At 33.6% G+C, this 23,580-nt stretch overlaps 1 protein-coding gene across 1 annotated transcript in view; it reads left to right on the forward strand.

The window, feature by feature from the left end:
- Positions 1 to 23,580, forward strand: part of EYS (eyes shut homolog) — a 1,667,443-nt gene that overhangs the window by 991,075 nt on the left and 652,788 nt on the right. Inside the window, exon 27 of the mRNA XM_060030409.1 lies at positions 21,269 to 21,419. Coding sequence (XP_059886392.1) covers positions 21,269 to 21,419 — 151 coding nt within the window. The remainder of the gene's footprint in view (positions 1 to 21,268; positions 21,420 to 23,580) is intronic.

Consider the following 23,580-nt stretch of genomic DNA (forward strand, 5'->3'; position numbering starts at 1 on the left):
TCACATTCAATCTCAGATGCATTTCTGAGAATTCATTCTCATCCCATGGAAAGAAAATACAATGCATCCTGTTTTTTTTTTTTTTTTTTTTTTTTTTTTTTACAGTTGACTTTCCATCAGCCATTAGAGAATGCTCCAGAACATAGAAAATGATTTTGGGAAACAAAGAGGTGATCCAGGTGATCCAGGACCCCAGAATGTTATGTCAATTCACAGACTCATGGGTCCTGCCAGGTTGTTAAACTGAATTCTCTTTTATCTGAGTTAACACACTCAGTTTATGAATGACCTGGTTTGAGAAATTATTACTGTCCCGAGTGATTCACCTGTGGCTCTCTCTACTGATAGGAATAACTAGTTACTCTGCAAAGACAAGTGCTGGATTTTTCAAATAGCAGGCTATCTAAATTGTAAGCTCTCCCCCAAACATATGAATTTCTTTTTCCTCCCTTTGTCTCCAAAGTAAACCCTCACCAAGAGTACTTGCATAGTATGTGTCCTTTAAAAAAATTTGGATTCATAAAAATGTTCATAAATGAACTTAAGATGTTATATATCCATCAACACAAAACTACTATAGAGGCCAGTTATCAGCCGCCCTCAACAAAGACCATGTATCTCCTACCTTTATTAAGACTTCATTTTGTTTTCTTCTTCCTATAACAAGCCAACAAAGCCACAAATAACAACAATTTTTAGATCCCAATTGTCAAAATATGGAATAGGTAAAGTTTGTTCAACCAAAGCCTGATAACTGGTGGCATGGTCTATCTGCGACCACTTCCTTCCAAGATCCTATTGTTTGCCCAAACTCTCACAATCTGCCTCCTGGTAGAGTTGGTTCTGTATTTTGATACATTAAACTTCCAAGTCTTTTCTGGAAGGGAAAAGGAAAAGAGAAAACCTCTGCATTCTGTTCCCAAGGGTGAGTCAACTAACGTTTCAGAATTCCCAATTCTCTGTATGCCACAAATAGCACAGAGGTTTATTTCCTGTGTTATATATTCTATTTACAGAGGAATGAATACATGCTACATGGGGCTTTCTGGAAGGGACAAACTCAGCATTAGAAGAACACCTTATCTTGGAATTCACATTATCACTACCTCCAAGCTTGGCTTAAGTCTTGGAATCTTACACCCCCAAATATACAGAGAACCATCCCTCCTTTAAATATTCAGCTTATAAAAGTTATGGAAACATACTCATTGGCCTATCTAAAGATATTTAGCCACAGAGTGGTTCTTTAAATTGTTCTTAGGGATCCTCTCTCACTTCCAAGGTAACTAGGTTTATATATAAGGGAGACTAAGCCACATAGTTGTGACTTTCTTCATTTTTTTTTCTTACAGAACAGTCACAGTCACGTCTATGTTAGGTCCTACAGGTCATGACCGAAAGCATTCTGTTTCAAACACATAATAATGAGAAAATATTTTGATTAACTTGCTATTTATTCTCTATCCTCCCATCCATAAAATGTTTTCTAATCTAAAGGAATAGAATAGAAATCATATTTCAAAGGCAGTTTCTGATAAAAGTCTGTTATGTATTGCTTTTAAAAAAATTATGTGTGGGGTGTGTGTGTACACATATTATATATATGCTAATGTAATAACATACAGTTATATTTGAAATTGTTTTTATCTAATCCTTAAAAACAGCATGTAAAAGAAATCTCCAGAAAACAGTTTACATTTTTGTAGCACTGAATCTGGCTTAACATCTCAGATGAGTCATTAAAAGCCATACTTTTCTCATCAGCACTAAGTACATGGGGATGTTCCAGCACCTCCATTTAGCTATTCTAAATATTATTATCTCCCATGATAATTGATAGGGCCTTTCTCTAAGAGTCAATTTCACTCTAAAGAACATTTTAAGAATGAAACAGAGTTTGTGAGTTTGGCTGTATGCAACCAATAAAACTGAAAGCTAAAATTTTATGGCTCAAAACATCAATTTTCATTTCAATTTTATTGTCCATCTTCAAGTTATCTGAAAGAATGGTCACACGAGTGATTTCTGAGTCTGAAGATGCTGCCATTTGAGACTCTATAAGTATACATGTCACAGTGTTGGTGGATTTAATGCTATACTAGGTTTGCCTAAACAATTCCTCCCAGAGCAGCCCTTGGGTGACTTCAAGTGATGGATGATGAAACCCAATTGCTCATGAAACTTTATTGTTGTGTGTGTGTGTGTGTGTGTGTGTGTGTGTGTGTGTGTGTGTCCACACGTGCACATGCACAGCTTGTATCTCTGAAATAGGTGAACATTGATCAGCAGTTCTCAAATATATTTTCCTTTGATTTCCATGAACCTCCTGTAACTCCCCATAACCACACTTTCTTGGGCACATGTACACGTTGCTGAGGTTCACCCCTACTGCATCTTACATGATGTCCTGCCCCTCTATTTCTTTCCTTGCATATCACAGGATGTCAAAGTAAGTAGTAGGGTTTTGGAGGCAAGGATCAAGAAATCCCAGCTCTAGAGCTAGTAGCAATAGCTTTGGACAAACTTTTGATCTGGTCAAACCTCTGAAGCTTGGTTTTCTCAGATATTAATGGGGATAAGAATATTTACAGTAAACAAGACAATGCAATATAGGAAACTTAAGAATAATATTAATATGGGTAAATAAGGAGAGAATTAATAAGTTTTGCCCAGAATGTATGGTGGTATTAATTGACTGGGTGAGCTAGATATCTGCATTTCGGTAGACTTCCATTGAATAGCATGTTTTTCATAGTTCATTGAATACTCTTTTTCTCAGTTGATTGTCATTTAAACCATTTCTACTTTGTCTCAATAGTTTTCTCTTTGTTTATAACAGTGTCACTTCTACTGTAATATCTGGTCCATTGTTTTATTATTCTTTTATCCTATCAATGTTCTTCTTAGTGCACTGAATCTATATTTGGTAAATATATAATTTGTTTTCACAACAATGTATAGTTTAACTTTATTCTACAAAAACAAATATTATTTTGTATACATGATATACAAATATGATTATGGAATTATCTATTTTATGACCCAGTGTTGAAGAATAAGTTCAGAGCAACCAGAATGCTGACACTTTGAAGACAGGAATCACAGCTGCATACATAGCATAAAATAGGAGGGGAAATATGGCAAGAGAGCTATAGTGAAAAATACATCTTGAGAAAAAAATGAGTTTCAAAAGATTTTCTAGCCCAGAGAAAATAGACTTAAAATTTAACAACAGACCAAATGTTATGGACTGAATTGTATCCCCCCAAAATTCCTATGTTGAAATCCTAATCCCCAGTACCTTCCAATGTAACAGATCTGGAGATTGAGACTTTTAAAGAGGTAATTAAGGTTAAATGAGCTTATACGGATGGAGCCCTAATCCAATATGACTGATGCCCTTACTAGAAGAGGAAGAGACATCAGAACTTCATGTGCACAGAGAAAAGGCCAGGTGAGGAAACAGTGAGAAAGCAGTCGAAGCAAACTAAGGACAGAGCTTTGGGATAAATCAAACATACTGGCACCTTGACCTTGAATTTACAGCCCCCAGAACTATAAGAAGATAAATGTCTGTTGTTTAAACCACCCAGTCTGTGGTACTTTATTATGGCAGCTCTAGAAGACTAAGACACCAAAGAAAACCAACCAAACAAACAAAAAAATTGGCATTCATAGGGCATATAACTTTGTCCTAATTGCTCAAGCCTCCTGTTGGACAATCCTGGGATGACTCGATTAAGATACACATTTTTTTAACACTAACACAGGTTACACATTTTATTTTATGGATACGAAAATTGAGCATCAAAAAAGTTAAGTAATCTTGCTTCTTTCTCTAATCTCATTCCCCCACCCAGATTCCCACACAGGGCATAACTGTGCTCAAGCCCCCCAGGCTTTCCTTCAATGCACCTGTCTCTCAACTTCTGCTCCTAGGAGATTTGCATATGCCTAACACAATCTTTCCTAATTCTGCTCATCTACTGATTCCTATTGATTTTTGGATTCTGTCTCAAATCTCACTTCCTTATTCCTTGATATCTCAGATTAAATCAGTCCTTAACCCCTTTAAGCATTTTGATGTTTGATATATGTCACCGTCTCTCTTGAGATTTGAAATACAAAACAGGGGCACTAATGCTGTTCTGTCAATCTTGTATCCCAGCATGGACTGTCTTGTCTGACACATAATAGGATGAAAAATACCTGCTTGACAAATAAAGAGTAAATATCTCCTAGATAATGAATGGTGAAGCTGGTAGTCAAAAGGAATTCTTCCTGACTCCAAAATCCATGCTTTCACTCTTTCCTCTTAAAAGTGTACATATATGTACATTTATGTATATATTAAGCAATTTAGGAAAGGACAGCAGGGAACAGGTAATTTAGGCATTTCTAAAATGAAATTCAAGTGAGCAAACAAGCATATATGTGTCAGGTGGCTATGGTGCCTCATCTTCTCCACCCGACCCCAAAGATATGTGATACAGCAGAATAATCTAGAAACCCCATTGACATTTCTAAGGCAAATAGGCTTTCCAATTAGTGCGTAAATGCAAATAAATTGAACTGAAAATGCCCGCCTATATGTTGAACATTATGGAACTTAATTCTGTGACTAAACTGACTATGGATTCACTCCCCTAATTCTCATAATGAGATGAGAATTACATCACTTTCTGAAACTGTGATATGCTGACAAGCCCAAAAAAAGGATTATAAACTTGCAGTATAAGCCCTGTAGTAACTTCCAATACCTCAGTAACGCAAAGGAAAGAATTATAGATTCAGGAATGAAAAGAAGTGAATCCAGGTTCTCCAGGAACCATTTCATCAACAAACCACTTTGTACATTTCCATGTGACTTTTTGATCCTCTCTTACTTCTCTGAATAAGGAGACTTCCCCTGTCACTTCCACTTCTGCTGTTTTCTTGAACAGTTTTGGAGGCAGTCACAATATAAACCAACATTTTCTTGGGATTTCCCATGGTAGAAATTAAAGTCCCACTATATAAACCCTCTTTAAAACTAATAAATTGTATTACATAATGAATCTGCTGGTTTATTTTTTTGATTATTAAGAAAAATAAAATTTCAAAGATGTATTTTATGAGTATCCAGAAATTATGAATATCATATTTTTAAATATTTTATTTTTGTAATTTCCCCAAATAATATAAGGTGTAAATGTGTGCTAAATTAATCTAAATTATGTTTTCTTAGTGTTCTTTTGTTAAAAGTAGATATTTCACTTGAAACTAAGACAACATTGTAAATTAACTATACTTCAATTATTTTATTTATTTACTTATTTTTAATTTTCATTTTATATTGGAGAATAGTGGATTAACAATATTGTGTTACTTTTAGGTGTACAGCAAAGTGATTCAGTTATACATATACATGTCTCTATTATTTTTCAAATTATTTTCTCATTTTGGTAATTACAGAATATTGAGCAGAGTTCCCATGTTATACAGTAGGTCCTTATTTGTTATCTATTTTATATACAACAGTGTATGTGTCAATCCCAAATTCCCAATCTATCCCTCCCCCAACCCTTTCCCCCAGTAACCATAATTTCATTCTCTAAGGCTGTAAGTCTATTTCTGTTTTCTAAATAAGTTCATTAGCATCATTTTTTTTACATTCTACATGTAAGCAATATATGATATTTGTCTTTGTCTGTCTGATTTACTTCACTTAGTACAATAATCTCCATGTCCATCCATGTGGCTGCAAATGGCATTATGTCATTCTTTTTAATGACTGAGTAATATTCCATTGCATATATGTACCACATCTTCTTTATGTATTCATCTGTCAATGGACATTTAGGGTGCTTCCATGTCTTAGCTACTGTAAACAGTGCTGAAATGAATATTGGGGTGTATGTATCCTTTCAAACCATGTTTTTCTCAGGATATATGCTCAAGAGTGTGATTGATGGATCATGTGATAGCTATTTTTAGTTTTATAAGGAACTTCCATACTGTTCTCCATAGTGGTTCTACCAATTTACATTTCCACCAACAGAGTAGGAGGGTTCCTTTTTCTCCACACCCTCTCCAGTGTTTATTGTTTCTATACTTTGTGATAATGACCATTCTGACTGGTGTGAGGTGATATCTCATTGTAGTTTTGATCTGCAGTTCTCTAATAATTAGAAATGTTGAGCATCTTTTCATGTGTTTTTTGGCCATCTGTATGTCTTCTTTGGAGAAATGTCTATTTAGGTCTTCTGCCCATTTTTGGATTGAGTTGTTTGTTTTTTTGATATTGAGCTGCATGAGCTGTTTTTATATTTTGGAGATTAATCCCTTGTCGGTTGCTTCACTTGCAAATATTTTCTCCCATTCTGAGGGCTGTCTTTTTGTTCTGATTATGGTTTCCTTTGTTGTGAAAAAGGTTTTAAGTTATTTAGGTCCCGTTTGTTTATTTTTGTATTTATTTTCATTACTCTAGGAGGTAGGTCAAAAACGATCTTTCTGTGATTTATGTCAAAGAGTGTTCTGCCTATATTTTCCTCTAAGAATTTTACAGTGTACACACTTACATTTAGATCTTTAATCCATTTTGAGTTTATGTTTGTGTGTGGTGTTAGAGAGTGTTCCAACTTCATTCTTTTACATGTAGCTGTCTAGTTTTCCCAGCACCACTTACTGAAGAGGCTGTCTTTTCTCCATTGTATATTCTTCCCTCCTTTATCAAAGGTAAGGTGACCATATGTGCGTGGGTTTATCTCTGGACTTTCTGTCCTGTTCTATTGATCTGTATTTCTGGTTTTGTGCCAATACCATACTGTTTTGATGACTGTAGCTTTGTAGTATAGTCTGAAGTCAGGGAAGCTGATTTCACTGGCTTTGTTTTTCTTTCTCAAGATTGCTTTGGCTATTTGGGATTTTTTGTGTTTCCATACAAATTTAATTTTTTTTTCTAATTCTTTGAAAAACACCCTTGGTAATTTTATAGGGATTACATTGAATCTGTAGATTGCCTTGGGTAGTATAGTCATTTTCACAATATTGATTTTTCTAATCCTAGAACATGGTATCTCTTTCCATCTGTTTGTGTCATCTTCAATTTCTTTCATCAGCATCTTATAGTTTTTGGAGTGCAGGTCTTTTGTCTCCTTAGGTATGTTTATTCCTAGCTAATTTATTCTTTCAGATGTGATGGTAAATGAGATTGTTTCTTTCATTTTTAATGTATAGAAATGCAACAGATTTCTGTGTATTAATTTTGTATCCTGCAAATTTACCGAATTCATTGATGAGCTCTAGTAGTTTTCTAGCAGTATCTTTAGGATTTTCTATGTATATTATCATGACATCTGCAAACAGTGACAGTTTTATTTCTCTTTTCCAACTTGGATTCCTTTTATCTCTTTTTCTTCTTTGCTTGTCATGGCTAGGACTCCAAAAACTATGTTAACTAAAAGTGGTGAGAGTGGACATCCTTGTCTTGTTCCTGAACTTAGAGGAAATGTTTTCAGCTTTTCACTATTGACTATGATGTTAGCTGTAGGTTTTTCATAAATGGCCTGTATTATGTTGAGGTATGTTCTCTCTATGCTCAGTTTCAGGAGAGTTTTTATCATAAATTGATGTTGAATTTTATCAAAATCTTCTTCTGTATCTGTTGAGATTTTCATGAGGTTTTTATTCTTCAATTTGTTGATGTGGTGTATCACACTGATTGATTTGCGCATATTGAAAACTACTTACATCCCTGGGATAAATTCCACTTGATCATGGTGTATGACCCTTTAAATGTATTGTTGAATTTGGATTGCTAGTATTTTGTTGAGGATTTTTGCGTCTATGTTCATTGGTGATATTGGCTTGTAATTTTCTTTTTTTGTGGTATCTTTGTCTGGTTTCAGTATGAGGGTGATGATGACCTCATAAAATGTGTTCGGGAGTATTGTTTCCTTTGCAATTTTATTATTTATTTATTTACTTTTATTATTTTTATTTATTTATTTATTTTTTGCGGTACACGGGCCTCTCACTGTTGTGGCCTCTCCCGTTGCGGAGCACAGGCTCCGGACACACAGGCTCAGTGGCCATGGCTCATGGGCGCAGCCACTCTGCGGCATGTGGGATCTTCCCAGACTGGGGCACAAACCCACATCCCCTGCATCAGCAGGCAGACTTTCAACCACTACGCCACCAGGGAAACACTCTGCAATTTTTTTTGGAAGAGTTTCAGAATTATTGTGTTACTGTCTATTTCTTCTTTTATAGCTCTTAGTATTTGCCTTATATATTGGGGTGCTCCTTTGTTGGGTGCATATGTATTTACAGTTGTTATATCTTCTTTCATTGATCCCTTGATCATTATGTAGTGTCACTCTTTGTCTCTTGTAACAGTCTTTATTTTAAACTCTATTTTGTCTGATATGAGTATTGCTACTCCAGCTTTCTTTTGGTTTCCATTTGCATGGAATATCTTTTTCCATCCCCTCACTTTCAGTCTGTATGTTTCCCTAGGTCTGAAATGGGTCTCTTGTAGATAGCATATATATGAGTCTTGTTTTTGGATCAACTCAGTCAGTCTATATGTTTTGGTTGGAGCATTTAATCCATTTCCATTTAAGGTAATTATCAAAATGTATGTTCCTATTGCCATTTTCTGAATTGTTTTGGATTTGTTTCTGTAGGTCTTTTTTCTTCCCTTTCTCTTTTGCTCTCTTCTCTTGTGATTTGATGACTAAATTTAGTGTTGTGTTTGGATTCCTTTTTTTCTTTTTGTGTGTGTATCTGTTGTAGATTTTCAGGTTGCAGTTACCATGAGGTTTTGATACAGCAGTATATATATAGATAAGATTATTTTACATTGCTGGTCTTTTAATTTCAAATGTACTTCTAATATCCTGCATTTGTGCTGTCTTCACAATTGCTGGTTTTGATATCATATTTGTGTGTGGATGATTTCCTAATTTTACTTTATGTTTTCCTTTACAGGTGAGCTTTTCCATTCTTAATTTTCTTGTTTCTAGTATTGGCCTTTACTTTTCTGCTTAGAGAAGTTACTTTATCATTTGTTGCAAAGCTGGTCTGGTGGGGCTGAATTCTCTTAGCTTTTGCTTGTCTGTAAAGCTTTTGATTTCTCCATTGAATCTGAATGAGAGTCTTGCTGGGTAGAGTTTTCTTGGTTGCATGTTCATCCCTTTCATAACTTTAAATATATTGTGCCACTTCCTTCTGGCCTGTAGAATTTCTGCTGAGAAATCAGCTGATAACCTTAAAGGAGTTCCCTTGTATATTATCTGTTGCTTTTCCCTTGTTGCTTTTAATAGTTTTCTTTGCCTTTAAATTTTGTCATCTTCTTTTCTATGTTTCTCAGTGTGTTCCTCCTTGGATTTATCCTGCCTAGGACTCTCTGTGCTTCCTAGACTTGGGTGAATGCTTCCTTTCCCATGTTCAGGAAGTTTTCAGCTATTATCCCTTCAAATATTTTCTCAGGTCATTTCTCTCTCTCTTCTCCTTCTGAGACCCCTATAATGTGAAAGTTGATACATTTAATGTTGTCCCAGAAGTCTCTTTGACTGTCTTCATTTCTTTTCATTCTTTTTACCTCATTCTGTTCCATGGCAGTGATTTCCAAAATTCTTCCAGCTCACATATCTGTTCTTCTGCTATTGATTCCTTCTAGTGTATTTTTATTTCTGATATTGCATTGTTCATCTCCATTTGTTTGTCCTTTAGTTCTTCTAGGTCTTTGTTAAACATTTCTTGTATCTTTTCAATCTGTGCCTTTATTCTTTTTCCAAGATCTTGGATCATCTTCACTATCATTATTCTGAATTTGTTTTCCAGTAGATTGCCTATCTCCACTTCACTTAGCTGTTCTTCTGGGTTTTTATCTTGTTCCTTCATCTGGGACATATTCCTCTGCCATCTCATTTTGTCTAACTTTCTGTGATTGCAGTTTCTTTTCCACAAGCTGCAGGATTGTAGTTCTTCTTGCATCTGCTGTCTGCCCCCTGGTGGATGAGGCTGTCTAAGAGGCTTGTACAGGCTTCCTGGTGGGATGGTTTTATTCCTGCACACTGGTTGCTAGAGTTGGGTCTTGTACCTCTGGTGAGCAGGGCAGTTCACAGGAAGAATTTAAGCAGCCTGTCTGTTGGTGTGTGAGGCTGTGTTCCTGCCTTGTTGGTTGTTTGACATGAGGCGTCCCAGTACTGGAGCCCACCAGCTGTTGGGTGGAGCTAGGTCTTGGAAGGGAAATGACACCCTCCTGGAGGGCTCATGCCAATGAGCACTCACCAGCACTGCTTCTGCCAGCATCTTTATCCACACAGTGGGCCACAGCCTCCCCCAACTCCACAGGAGACCCTCCAATACTAGCAGGTAGGTCTAGCCCAGTCTCTTTTGAGGTCACTGCTTTTTTCCCTGGGTCTTTGTGTGTACTAGACCTTGTGTGTGCCCTCCAAGTGTGGAGTTTTTGTTTCCCTCAGTCCTATGAAATCCCTGCAATCAAATGCTGCTGGACTTCAAAGCCATATTCTCTTCCCATTGCCAGACTCCTAGTCTGGGAAGCCTGATGTGGGGCTCAGGACTTTTACTCCTGTGGGAGAACTTCTGTGGTATAACTATTTTCCAGTTTGTGGGTCACCCACCTGACAGATATGGGGTTTGATTTTATTGCGATTGTGCCCTTCCTACCATCTTGTTGTAGCTTCTCCTTTGTCTTTGGATATAGGGCATCTTTTTTGGTAGGTTCCAGCATTTGTTTTTTGCTAATGGCTGTTCAGCAATTAGCTGTGATTTTGATGTTTTTGTAAGAATGGATAAGCTCACGTCCTTCTACTCTGCCATCTGAAAAAGAGTTGTAGATTCTTCACTGGGTAAGGGATCTATCAAAACAACAATGTCTTTTGCCATTCATGCAATCAGCACACTGCAAAAAGCTGGGCAGCTATTGAGTCAATCTGCCATGTTCTTCCCACAGACAAAGAGGTGCAAAAGCCAACTATACTTCAATTAAAGAAAATAGTATAGTAGATATTTCATCTCAAGGAAATATTGCTAGCAGTGGCTTAATTGCTCATATATAAAGATAATAATTGAATATACTGTTCTTGATTAAATTTAATGAGTGATCTTATTATTTAATAATCTAATGTCAATTATTTTAATATTGAGTATTGTTTCACAGGTCCTAAATATAATTGGAACCACAATTGTTAATGTGGGATATTAACTATATCACTGATATTTAATATCAATCACAAATTCAAAAAATATATTTAGAAAACCATCTCTCCAGTAGAAAGGTCTGAAGTTTTAGCTGGGAACAGTCTTTCAGAAGAATCATGACATATGTAGAAAAAAGTGTTTTCCACAGAAGAACATAGGGAAAAAATATCTCTTCTCATGCTTCTTAAGAGTATGCATGCTGAAAGAAAAGATCAACTAGAATAATACTTAGTTTAGAATTAGCCAGAAAACACTCAATTTCATGGGTATTTTCAATATGAAATGCAAAGCTTTTAGCTTCTCTTTGTGGAGCTGCCCATAATTGTTAGACAATCTGACTCTGGCTCACTGAATGCAAACAGTTACTTTATCAGTAGAAAGGCCCATGGGCAGAAGTGTAATCCTGTCCTAACGTGGAAGCTGGAGCCAACCCATGGTGCCAGAAGAGGAGGAAGCCAAGCCCTGGGCAGCTTATGGGCTCCCTGTCAACCACAAGCCTCTGCCTTAGAATCACACTCAGTGTAGGAGAGAAGAGTTGGTGTATCCTAGAACTGTGTTCTAGGAACACAGTTGATGTATAAACTCAAATGCAGAGTTGATTTTTTTCTAAGGTCGGTAAGACAATGCCTAAGTTTTATTAATAAATCAAAGATGAACAAATCAAAACTCTGCCAATTAAGAGATCATTTTTTCACTGGAGACATAACATATAAAAATATCAAGCAATCACATAACAAGAGACAACAGTACATAACTGAATGCAAAATAAATGACACACTATGGTGGTACTAAATGGTAAAGAAATCATTAAGACTGCAAATATTTTTAAGTAATAAATAAACATTTTAAGTAATAAATGAAGCTGAAGTAAACTCCTAATTATGAGTAGTGTTTAAGTGGATAGAAGAGAAACCTTGGTAGGTGGGGCAGGGAGGAGACTGATCTAACTGTAGCAGAAAATTCCTCTTGTGGAGCTGCCAGAGATACAGTTAGTAAGTAAGAGCCTAAATTGGAGGGAGTGGGTACAAGAATTGCAAATGGGGGTTTTCTACTTAGTTCTTTTGGCAATGATCTGCCAGTCAAAGTGTTAAATCTGGGAGTTTAACTCAGTTTACTTTTTTTAAATACAATATTTTGCTATTTTGATTTTATGGTAATTTCTTTATACTTTTATGGTTAATTAAACAAATTGATGTTGTTTTTAATATAAATTTGGTAGACAATTAACAAAGAACACATGTTCAGATTTTATGGGAAGGTTTATCACTGTCAATTAAAAACAAATTTAACATAAGCTGGAAGTCAGAGTAATTGTTAAATCATGACTTTTACAATCTCAGAATAATCAGATTGAGAGTTGATATCCAACATGAAGGAATTTTGTTATTTTCTGTCTTTTTGATTGTTTATTTACAAGGTTGTCCTATTCCATGTATTCCCTCCAGTTTTTGCTAACACACGTGGCAGCTGAGAACTTGTTGCTGTAAGATGAGCGGTAACCATGCAAATAGGAAAACAGTGGGTAACCCACATCGCCACTATGTTCATCATGGATACCTTACCTTTCCTGGCATCTACCATGAGCACCTAAACATAATAGAATTTATCACATACTAAACTTTTCTTTCAGGTTCTAATTACTGGAGAGTTGTAGTGATTACTTATGTGACTACAGAGGACAAATATAAATCACTACAAGTTTGGGAAAAGAACAATTAAAAGTAGTTCAAACAACAGGAGTCCTCAAGAGAGTTCTATACATGTTTGTAATTATGAAAAAAAATCTGTTCTATTCATTTGACCTTTAAAGCACCTTTTGTGCTGATTTTAGAGAAAGCGTTAAGAAGTCTTGATGGAAAAATTTTCACTGCACAGTGTGCTGGACAAACTGTATCATCAGCAAATGCTAAACAATAATGTTGTAAGACTGTTTTCCTGCATCCTGTCAATTCCTGTTAGACTCAATCGGGCACAATCAGAACAGCATTGCCTCCACTCTAATGAAAGATATGACTGCCATTAAAAGTGTGTCTCTTGAAGAAAATAACAATCCTGTTAGATGAAATATTAGAGTTGAATTTTTGGCAAAGAAAATCTGATGGTCTACATTGTTATGATGAGGGGGACATACTTACCTTTCATCTTCCTTCAGCTACTGGAATATATGTATGAGAAAAGATGATATGCCATCCTGGTATTCATTTACAGTGGGTAATTTATTTCAGAAATGATAATAGCTTTGAAAACAAGAATAACAAAAGCAGAATTTTAAGTATGAAAATGTCCCATGCTTATTTAAAGTCTGCAGTATTAGTATATAGACAATAGTGTTCTTGATGGTGAATCAGTCTACCTTGTGTGACGATGAATAGAAATTGTATTAAAATAATAAAAATCATAATAAATTTCAAGGAAAAACATCAAATGTGATATGCTCACAAATAATTAATTTCTCACCATGATATATGAACTTCAGTTCTTCTGTTCAGATGAAAGGTCATGGTCAGTCTATATATTGGAGTTGATAGTCAAAGGCTCATCACCTGACCCACTGCTATTCATGCCAAAAAAAAAAAAAAAAACTCCTTAAGGGATTAAATTCCATGTGGCTAATGTTAATTAAGAAGGACATGTCTTGAGATTCTGACAAAAACTATTATAAGGTCTAGCTCCAACCGAGAATCACATTCCATACTCAATTAACATTAATCCTGCTTCACTGATGTGATTATAAGATAATAGGAAAGCTCTTCCTGTACATTGGGGCAAACAATCATCCCAGGACTCTCCATACTCTAGGTACTAGTATCTGTATCAGTCAGGGCTTTCCCAGAGAAACAGACCCAGCAGAAGATATATATTAGGATAATTATTTCAAGGAATTGGCTTATGGATTGTGGGGTCTGGCTGGATAAGTACAACATCTGAAGGGCAGGCCTGCATGCTGGAAACTTTGGGCAGGAGTCGAAACCACAGTTCACACATGAAATTTATTCTTCTTCAGGGAAACATCAGTTTTGCTCTCAAAGACTTTCAGTTGATTAGATGAGGTCCATTCACATTATGGAAGGTCATCTCCTTTACTTAAAGTCAACTGATGGTAGGTGGGGACAACATAACAAAATGTCTTCACAGCAACACCTAGTTTAGTGTTTGATTGAAAAACAGGGGACTGTAGCCTAGCTAAGTTGTCACATAAAATTAACCATCACAGGTAGTAAATTGAGAAAAATTTCAGGAGAAAACTTAGAATATACAATGTAAATATTAAGAAGCTTATATATTGCAAATCAAATGCTAGAATTTTTCTTAAGAAAATAAAATATGTGTATTAAAATGTACAGAACAGACATATATTGTAGTTTTATAGAAGGGTAAAAAAAATGGGACAAAAGACACCCAAATACTAAATGGTTGGATATTTTAGAAATAAATTAAAGTATGAACAATTATTATACATTCATTAAAATTAATAGTTCAGAATAACATTAACATACATAAATGGTTACATCATATTCATAGTATTATAGTAAGAAAGAAGACAAACTCTGAAAGAGTTTATACATTACATTTTCAACTTTGGAGTAAATTCTATAATAAAATGAAGGTTTTAAATTGTAATAAAAGAAAAATTGTTTCTTTTGGGTTCAAGGGAGGTCATTGTGTTTTTCCTTTTTTAAATTTTCAGTATTTTATGAAATATTTTCTAACAAATACTTGAATTGGAAAAACTAGAGCACATGCTCTCTTCAAAATAAAAATGCTGTCAGTCATTAGGCACATAATATATTTCAGACAGTGTCCTGGAAAACTTCTCAATATTCAACACATACTGCAGTGTTCGCCACATACAAGGTCCTGTTCTAGATGTTAGGATGCAGTAATAATGTAAGAAAAAGCTCTCTTCATGATGTTTACATTCTGTAGAGACTGAGCTACCAACCTCTGTACTGAATATAACGTGTTCCACATTTCAAAGTAGACAAGCTTAAAAATCTGGTATTGAACTGAACTCGCATTCTTAACTATAAGAAAAAAAGTCTTTAATTTGGAAGCGCTTACTGTTATTTACATTTTTCATTGTATATGTTGTATTTAAATAAAATTCAGACTCCTAACCAACTTAAAAAAAAAAAGGTCTTTAAAACTCCACTTTATTTCTCTTCTAGCTTTCACCCGCACTCAAAATCTCTCATCTGTAGCATCTACTATTCTTCCCTTTTCTTATTGTAATCATCTTAATCACCCAGAGATCAACTCTGGAGTATTTCTAACTTTAGTTTACATTTCATTGTAGTCTGCACTACACAACTTAGTACAATTGTGTATGAAATTAATATATATGTCACATTTTCTCATTATTCTTCTCTAAGTAGTCAGTTCTGCAAGGATGGAGGTCACAGTTGAATATGAATTAAACACAAATGGTTAAATGAAGGAAAGCAGGTAGACATGTTTCTTCCCATTAGGATAAAATATTCTAATTTGTAATATAAATACTATAAATGTATTTTATATATACACATACATATGTATTTTAGATACATATATGCAGATATATGTGTGTGCACATATATGTACATGTGGGTATACATATATGTATATCTCTTTAAATTTTAGAATATAGAATAACTTTTATTTCTTCATAAAAATGCCACTGACAATTTTTGGAATAAAAAATAGATTATAAATGATAAACATTTCAATACATCAAGAAAATCTGTGAAAAAGAGTTATGAGAGACAATACTGGGCATACTAAACATTAAAATAAATTGTGCCACTACAATAATTAAAGCAGTATAACTGGTTTCAAATATCACACTGAAAAACTATACAATGCAAAGTGAAGAAACATATGCTTTACATGTAAATTATTACTGTGAAGTGCTGGTAACTTTCAAATCTGTCCATAAGTATAAGCAAATATTTATTGAACAGGAAGAATTTTCATGCAGAGAATATGTTGAAAATACTGATAGATATTATCATATGAATATAAATATAGAACTAAACAAAATCTTTGGCACTCTGACAATGCTGATTGGGACAGTTTCTAGATTGTAACTTGGCAATTTGATAATAAACCCTTAAAATTGCCAATGATTTGTTTCAATAATTCCCTTTTAAGAACACTTCTATGAAAATTATTAATTAAGGGTTAGATGATTTTTCACAAATCACAAAATCATTTATTATTTCTGAATCTTAGAAACTAAATCTCCAGCAATAGGTTATATAATCATTAAGGAGAATTGAAAAAAAATCTTAATGAAAATGTATAGCTATTGATCTATATTTTATTGATATTGCAAAAACCAAGTGACAAAGATTCCAAGTGATGACTTTAGTTGACTGTTTAAAAACAAAATTCAACTGAGTAAATTTTAAAGATCTTACTGGCTTTATTCAGTGATTCATGGATCATGTAGCATTCAACCTAACAGCTAGAAAGGAGATCCAAAGAGCTACACAAGGCAACAGATTTTATAGGCAGAGAGAGCAGAAACAAGGAAGTCATACAAGGAAAAATAGTAGATTGGGTATTGTAAGACTACTTTCTTTACAGGGATGGCAGGGTCTTATCAGGCAGATTACGTAACTAATGCTGGTCAGTTCCTCATTGACTGGTTTAAGATTCCATTTCTGGGAACCTTATATTAAGTTAATTAAGACTTGGTTTGGTGACATGAGGGCTTCACATTAGTGACTCCACTTTGGGCCTGTTTTCTTGTCTTTAACAATTACGTTGGATAAATTTCTTTTTTTTTTCTAATTTTTTATAACGAACTTATGTTGCTCTGTAGTCAGGAAAAAAAGTGAGTTTATATATATTATTTTATAGTTACTCTTTCAGTTATTACAATTAAAAGGCAAATAAATATATTTGAAATCTTAATGGGTATCATTTGCTTCATGAAATATGGGAAATGAATTCATTAACAAAATATTAGTGAATAATTATTATTGCTATTCTAATATTATGAAACAGTACAAGTTATTTTTCCAAACATTAAAATTTAGAGATTGATTGGAATAAAAGTAGCTGTGCTTTTTATTTTTATCATGTAGTGAATAAATTCCTGGAAGCTATATCCTCCCAAAGATATTTTTAACAGTTTAATTGTAAGAAATAATTAACACAGAAAGCTTCTTGTTTGCTTCTAGATACAGAATGCAAGAATATCAAGTGGATTCTAAAAATGTTCAACAAATTTTTCTCCCATGTTCTTAATATAGAGAATATTATTGATTTTTTCTTTTTTTAATTCAAAACTTTATCAAAGCCTTAAATTGGCTGCCTGGCTACACCAGGTCTTATGCTATTAACTTTATATCATGGTATAAACAGAAGGGTGCAAAAAAAAATCTGTAAATATTTTTTTTAGGAAAAACAATACATGCATCATAGGCCTGATTCAATTATTTCATTTTTTTTATTCTATATTCTCTACAAAACAAGCTAAATGTGTGTATGTTTGTGTGTTGTATAAAACCTGACCATATTCACATATATGGAACTCTGCAATTAACTACAGACTTTCCAGGACCATGAAATCATTACTAAAATTGACCACATCCTGAGCTATGCAGTCTAAGTCAATACACTTCAAAGATTGAAAAGCAAATAGAGAATATTCAACAAGCTTGATTTAAATAAAATTTAAAATTTGATAATGTAAAAAAAATGAGAAAATCCCTGTACATTTGTAAACTTGAAGTACAATTTTGAATAATTCTCGAACCAAAGAAAAACATCACAAGATAAATGAGAAAACATTTTGAACAGATGATAATGAAAAAAAGAACTTGTTGAATATAACTAAATCTATTCTTAAAAGGGAAAATTTACAATCTTAAGAACATATATTAGATTAAGACCCCTAGAAACGGAAGAGTAAATTAAGCTCAAAGGAATGTTAAAGGAAGAACATCTTAAGATAAGAGCAGAAGTCAACAAAGTGGAAAACAGAGCCTGGCCACCATCAACAATACCAAAAGCATTCCTTGAAATTTACTACTCCCTACCAATACTGATCTACAAAGCAAATAAAATGGGAAAAGACAAAAATAGCCAACATCACAAGAAAGAGAGCTGTCATTAGAGTTCTGACACCAATAAAAATATAAAAGGAAATTATGAAATATTTTATGCTGATTATTTTCAAAATATAAATTAAATTTAAAAATCCGAGAAAAAGACACAACTTAACAAATTGGACATAATACATAGATAGCTACATTTATTAAATCCATATTTAATAGTTACCTCAAAAAAACTCTCCAAGCCCAGGTGGCTGTACTAGTAAAATCTGTCATATGTGAAAGAATATTACATAAACTTTCTGAAAGAATATAAGGACAGCATAATCTTGAAACCAACATTTTTCAAGAGCAGTACTAGAGAGGAAATTTGAAGGATGCTCTCTCTCTCTCTCTCTCTCTCTCTATATATATATATATATATATATATATATAATATATATACTATTAGTATTTCACAGTGTGATATTGGTACAGGGTTAGAAATTTAGACCAATAAAATAGAGATCCCAGGAACACACAGACACACACAAACACCTATTGCTAAAAACAATATAGGGGAGGAAAAAACAAGTAGGAGTACTTATGTACTCTACTGGGTATTAAATACTATATTTTTAGAGTAAGTTTTAAGACAGTGATATATTTACACAAAGATAGAAAAATTGACCAGTGGAACAGAATAGAGAGTCTAGAAACAGACTCATATATATGTGAACATGATTTATGATTGATACATACCTGAGACTATATAAAAAACCAATCCCTAGTGGATTGTGGAGCTAAGCGTCAGTAGTAAAATAATATTTTCAAAAATGACATAGAAAAGGAACAACAACAAAATATGAATCATTATATAAAAGTTTGATCTATTGTCATACATTAAAATTAAGAGATGTTGATCATTAAAAGACACTATTAAGAAAGTAAAAATGTGAGACACTGAAAAGAAAAATAAAATGTTTGCAACACAAACAGAACATATATATATATCCCAAATATGGAGAACTCTAAGTGATTTTTGTTAAATCCTCAACAGAAATGCATATATATTACACCAAACAATATACATAAGCATGTTTATATCATCAATATTCATGATAGCACCAAAATGTACACCAACACTGAAATAAGTAATTTGTAAAATATCAATATAAAATATGTTGAAAAAGAACAAACTGCTATTAAATTCAATGCCAAAGGTGAATATGGAAAGCATAATGTTGAATGAAGTTGGAGGGTGTGTGATAAAGTGTACCGGAGTTGGAGTGGGGATTCTTAAGAGTAAGTTTCTACCTCTTGACCTAGGTAGGGCTTACTTGAGTATGATCACAATATGGTAGTTCATAGAGATTTACCCTTTACCCGTTGCATCATGCATAATTCAATTTAAAAACTTTTTGTAAATATACAAATACCACATCTTCTTTATTCATTCATCTGTTGATGGATACTTAGGCTGCTTCCATAATTTATAACTGTAAATGGATTATAACCTAAAAAAATTTGAATCAGTATGTGGTACACTTGAAACTAATATAATATTGTAAATCAACTAAATCCCAATTTTAAGAAATGAAACTCTGCCATTTGTTAACAACATGGATAGTCCTAGAAGGTTTCATGCTTACTGAAATAAGTTAATCAGAGAGAGACATGAAATAAGTCAATCAGAGAGACACAAATACTCTATGTCATCACTTACATGTGAACTCTAAAACAAAAAACAAATGAATATAGCAAAACAGAAACAGACTCATCAGTACAGAGAACAGACTGGTGGTTACCAGTGAGGAGGACCATGGTGGGGAGAGGAAGGATGGGGGTAGGGGATTGAGAGGTACAAATGACTATATATTAAATGGATAGGCTACAGTAGAGTACCGTACAGCACAGGGAAATATAATCATTATTTTGTCATGACTTTAAATGGAGTATAATGTATAAAAATGTTGAGTCGCTGTTTTGTACACCTGAAACTTATATGATGTTGTAAATCACTTTACTTTAATAAAGATAGATAAAAGAAGAAGGCAGAATGTCACATATTCATAATATAGGATGACATAGGTGAATGTTACATGGATGTCTTACAATATGAGTATCTCGAAAAGGATTATAACTAAGGTTACTTGCTGGGTAGGTAAACAAATAAATTGACTATACAGTGGATTTACCAAATTTTTCTATAGTGTTAGATAACAAATATTTTTGGGTCTTCATGTCTCAGAGTCTTTGTTGCAACTATCAACTCTGCCATGAAAGCAGCCTTAGATTATATATAAAGAAATGTGTGGTTCTGTTCCAATTAAACTTCATTTATAAAGAGGTGGCAGGCAAGATTTGGCTGATGGGCCACTGCTTCTAATACCTGGATTAGATGATTAGTTAAACAGATGGCTAGAGTGAGTGAGACATGCATATCTACAAGTTGAAGCATTTTTTCTCATCTTTCTAAAAAATGGGCACATAAAAATTATTGCTGGAAATCTCCTAATTAAGTTATATTTAGTTAAATTATTTTTTTAAATTTTACTTGCTATACTTCTTGCTATGGTTTATATTTCCACAACTAATTACTCACTGCTGTATTACTATTTTCAACCTAAAGATATATAGTACACCAGATAACCATATCTAAACCTGATCCCTTTCAATAATTTTCATTCACAGATAAAATTAACAATGTAAAAAACTGAAGTAGAATATTATGCTCTAACATTGTTTTAGTTATTTTTGAGAAACATCCGTTTATTATCAGGATTTGTTTATTTCATTAGGTGATTGCTACAGTTTGTTGTTTTATTAAAGTTTAACTTTTTATTTATGTGCTAAAATCATTGAGGATTTCTAATTTAGAATAGATTAATCTACTTCTGGCTTTGTTGGTTTTATGGTGAGATAATTTATGTACTTAAGTCTTTCTTCTTTTGTTAATAGCGTAACTAATTGGTCTAACAGATGTTTTTACAACACATGCTAAAACCATAAATTTCTTATCTAAATGGTTGCAGGCAAGAATTGGATCCATGTAAAGCTGAACTGACTATTCTAGGGAAGACTATAAAAGCAAGCGAATCTATTGGTTATGTACCAGGAAAAGCATTGCCAGAATCAGGGACTGTCTTTATTGGTGGACTTCCAGATCTTCATGAAGCAAACCAGGTATTTCTGTTGATGACGTAAAATATATTCCTTATGTTATTGTATGAAAAGGAAAAGTGGGAAAACGTTAGAAGTTTCCTCGTTAGTGGGATTATCTACATGGTTTCAAAAAAATTTTTCTTGCATTCTACTAACATATATATCGTCATCCATTCTGCCAAAGTGTACTAAAAGTGTATTGTTCTCATTACTTAGAATTACTCCAGTGTCAAGCTGCTTTCCCATCTTATGGCTATATACATGCATTATATTTCATGGTAAAATTAAGTGTGTGTGCTTTTCTTCACCCCTATGCTTGTGATTTCCCTGGATATATGAGGAGTTGGCTCATATATCCACACATAAAATATGATTCAAGAAATGGAACTGGAACTCCATCCCTCAGTCTCTGCTTCACAAAGGGTTCCCAAGTATAAGAACACTCTCTACTGAGTTCTGTGCTTATGCCAGCCTACTCGCTAAATCTCCATTTAGGTAATTAGCTCATTGTTATCATTATTAACCTGTATTTTAGGGTGAGAGCTTGCATGCTGACTTAAATGGTATTGATTATATGGTTCCATTTTGTTATTATAGGTCATTACTTTAAAAATTTGACATTGCTTGTTAAGTGTATCAATAGCTTAATGTACCATAAGTGTACCATTTATGGATATTTTCTCCTACTGTATTTATCATTGTACTCTACATATTTGAATACTATTTTTATATTTTTGGAAATATAAAATGCTATTATTTAAGATTCTCACAAATAATATGAATTAGGTATAAATCTACTCACTATTTGATAACTATTATGATTCCATTATAAGTAAACTTAAAAAAAATCACAACAAATATACATAAAGGACAAAAGTCTCCTGCATAGTTGATGTGACACATATGCCTTGAACAAAATAAGGAAACTACATAACTGTAAGCATATGGAATTTACTTTAGATTCAGCTTTACTCCATTAACAGTATATTTATTTATCATTAAACAGACTTATGGGCCTTTTTCTATTATATTAATACACTTTATTGACTTTTTCCTAGATAAACCAGCCTATAAGCTCAATAAGATTAGAAAATATCTGTTTTGTTTACCTTTCTATCCCCCCAAGGCAAGGATAGTTTTTGTTACACAGTAAGTTCTCAATAAACATCTTTTGAATGAATAGTTCAAAAATGGATTAAAAGATTCTAAAAATTTACATAAATTTATCTTTAGTCATTTATATTTGGATTGTTCTCATTTCATAACTATTATATATTTCCCAAATAAAAGGTGAGTTTTCATATAGAATTTAATTTTTGTGAGCATACATTAATTAAAAGCAGGTTCTTAAGACTCAAGGAGATACACAAGTATCTCTAATACAGATAGGTATTTACTCTAATTGAAATACAAACAAAATATGGAGCCAATATAGAAAAACAGAAAAGGAAGCCTTCTGATCTCCTTAGGAGAGTAAGGGAGTTTGTAGTTAGGTAGAGATCTGAGGGATGATCAGATACATAATACATAGACTGTCATTGCAGGCAGACAAAACATCACACACACACAGGCTTAGTAATGGGAAGGACTAGGAAATGAAGAGTGGGAGTAGAAGTAATTTATTACTGGGGAGACATGGATTTTAATGTGAATTGAGCAGGAGGAAGGCTTGTTGTTGGAAAATTCATCACGCAGTCTGAGCACAATGGATCCTGAATGAAATACAAAAAAGTGTATATTTATAGTCTGGTACCTGGAGGAACCATTTAAGAAGTTTGAACAAGGAGTGGCATGTAGTTTTCACTCAGGTAGCAACAAAAGTATAGGATTGAAAAGGTTTAGACTACAGGTCAAGAATTGGTAGTTAGTCAATAAGAATAATTAAACAAGAAATGATACTGTGCAATAAGAGTGAGAGGATGACTGCAGAAACCAAGGTATTTGTGAATAATTATAGATACGAAGATAGAAAACTTCAGAATTTGAATGACCAGGTTGGCTTATGTAAGCAGAGAAGTCATGTGGAAATCACAAGTTTGTTTACAGGAACAGATGGCAGGTTCATTTTGGTAGTTGTTACTTTGGGCAGGGATAATTTTCAAATATTTAACAACTGGCTTACAAATATCACTACCTCATCAGTTCTTTGCGTCATTACATTCCTGATGGACATCATCTATAT

This window comes from Delphinus delphis, chromosome 14 (assembly GCF_949987515.2).
Source record: "Delphinus delphis chromosome 14, mDelDel1.2, whole genome shotgun sequence".
Lineage (NCBI taxonomy): Eukaryota > Metazoa > Chordata > Mammalia > Artiodactyla > Delphinidae > Delphinus > Delphinus delphis.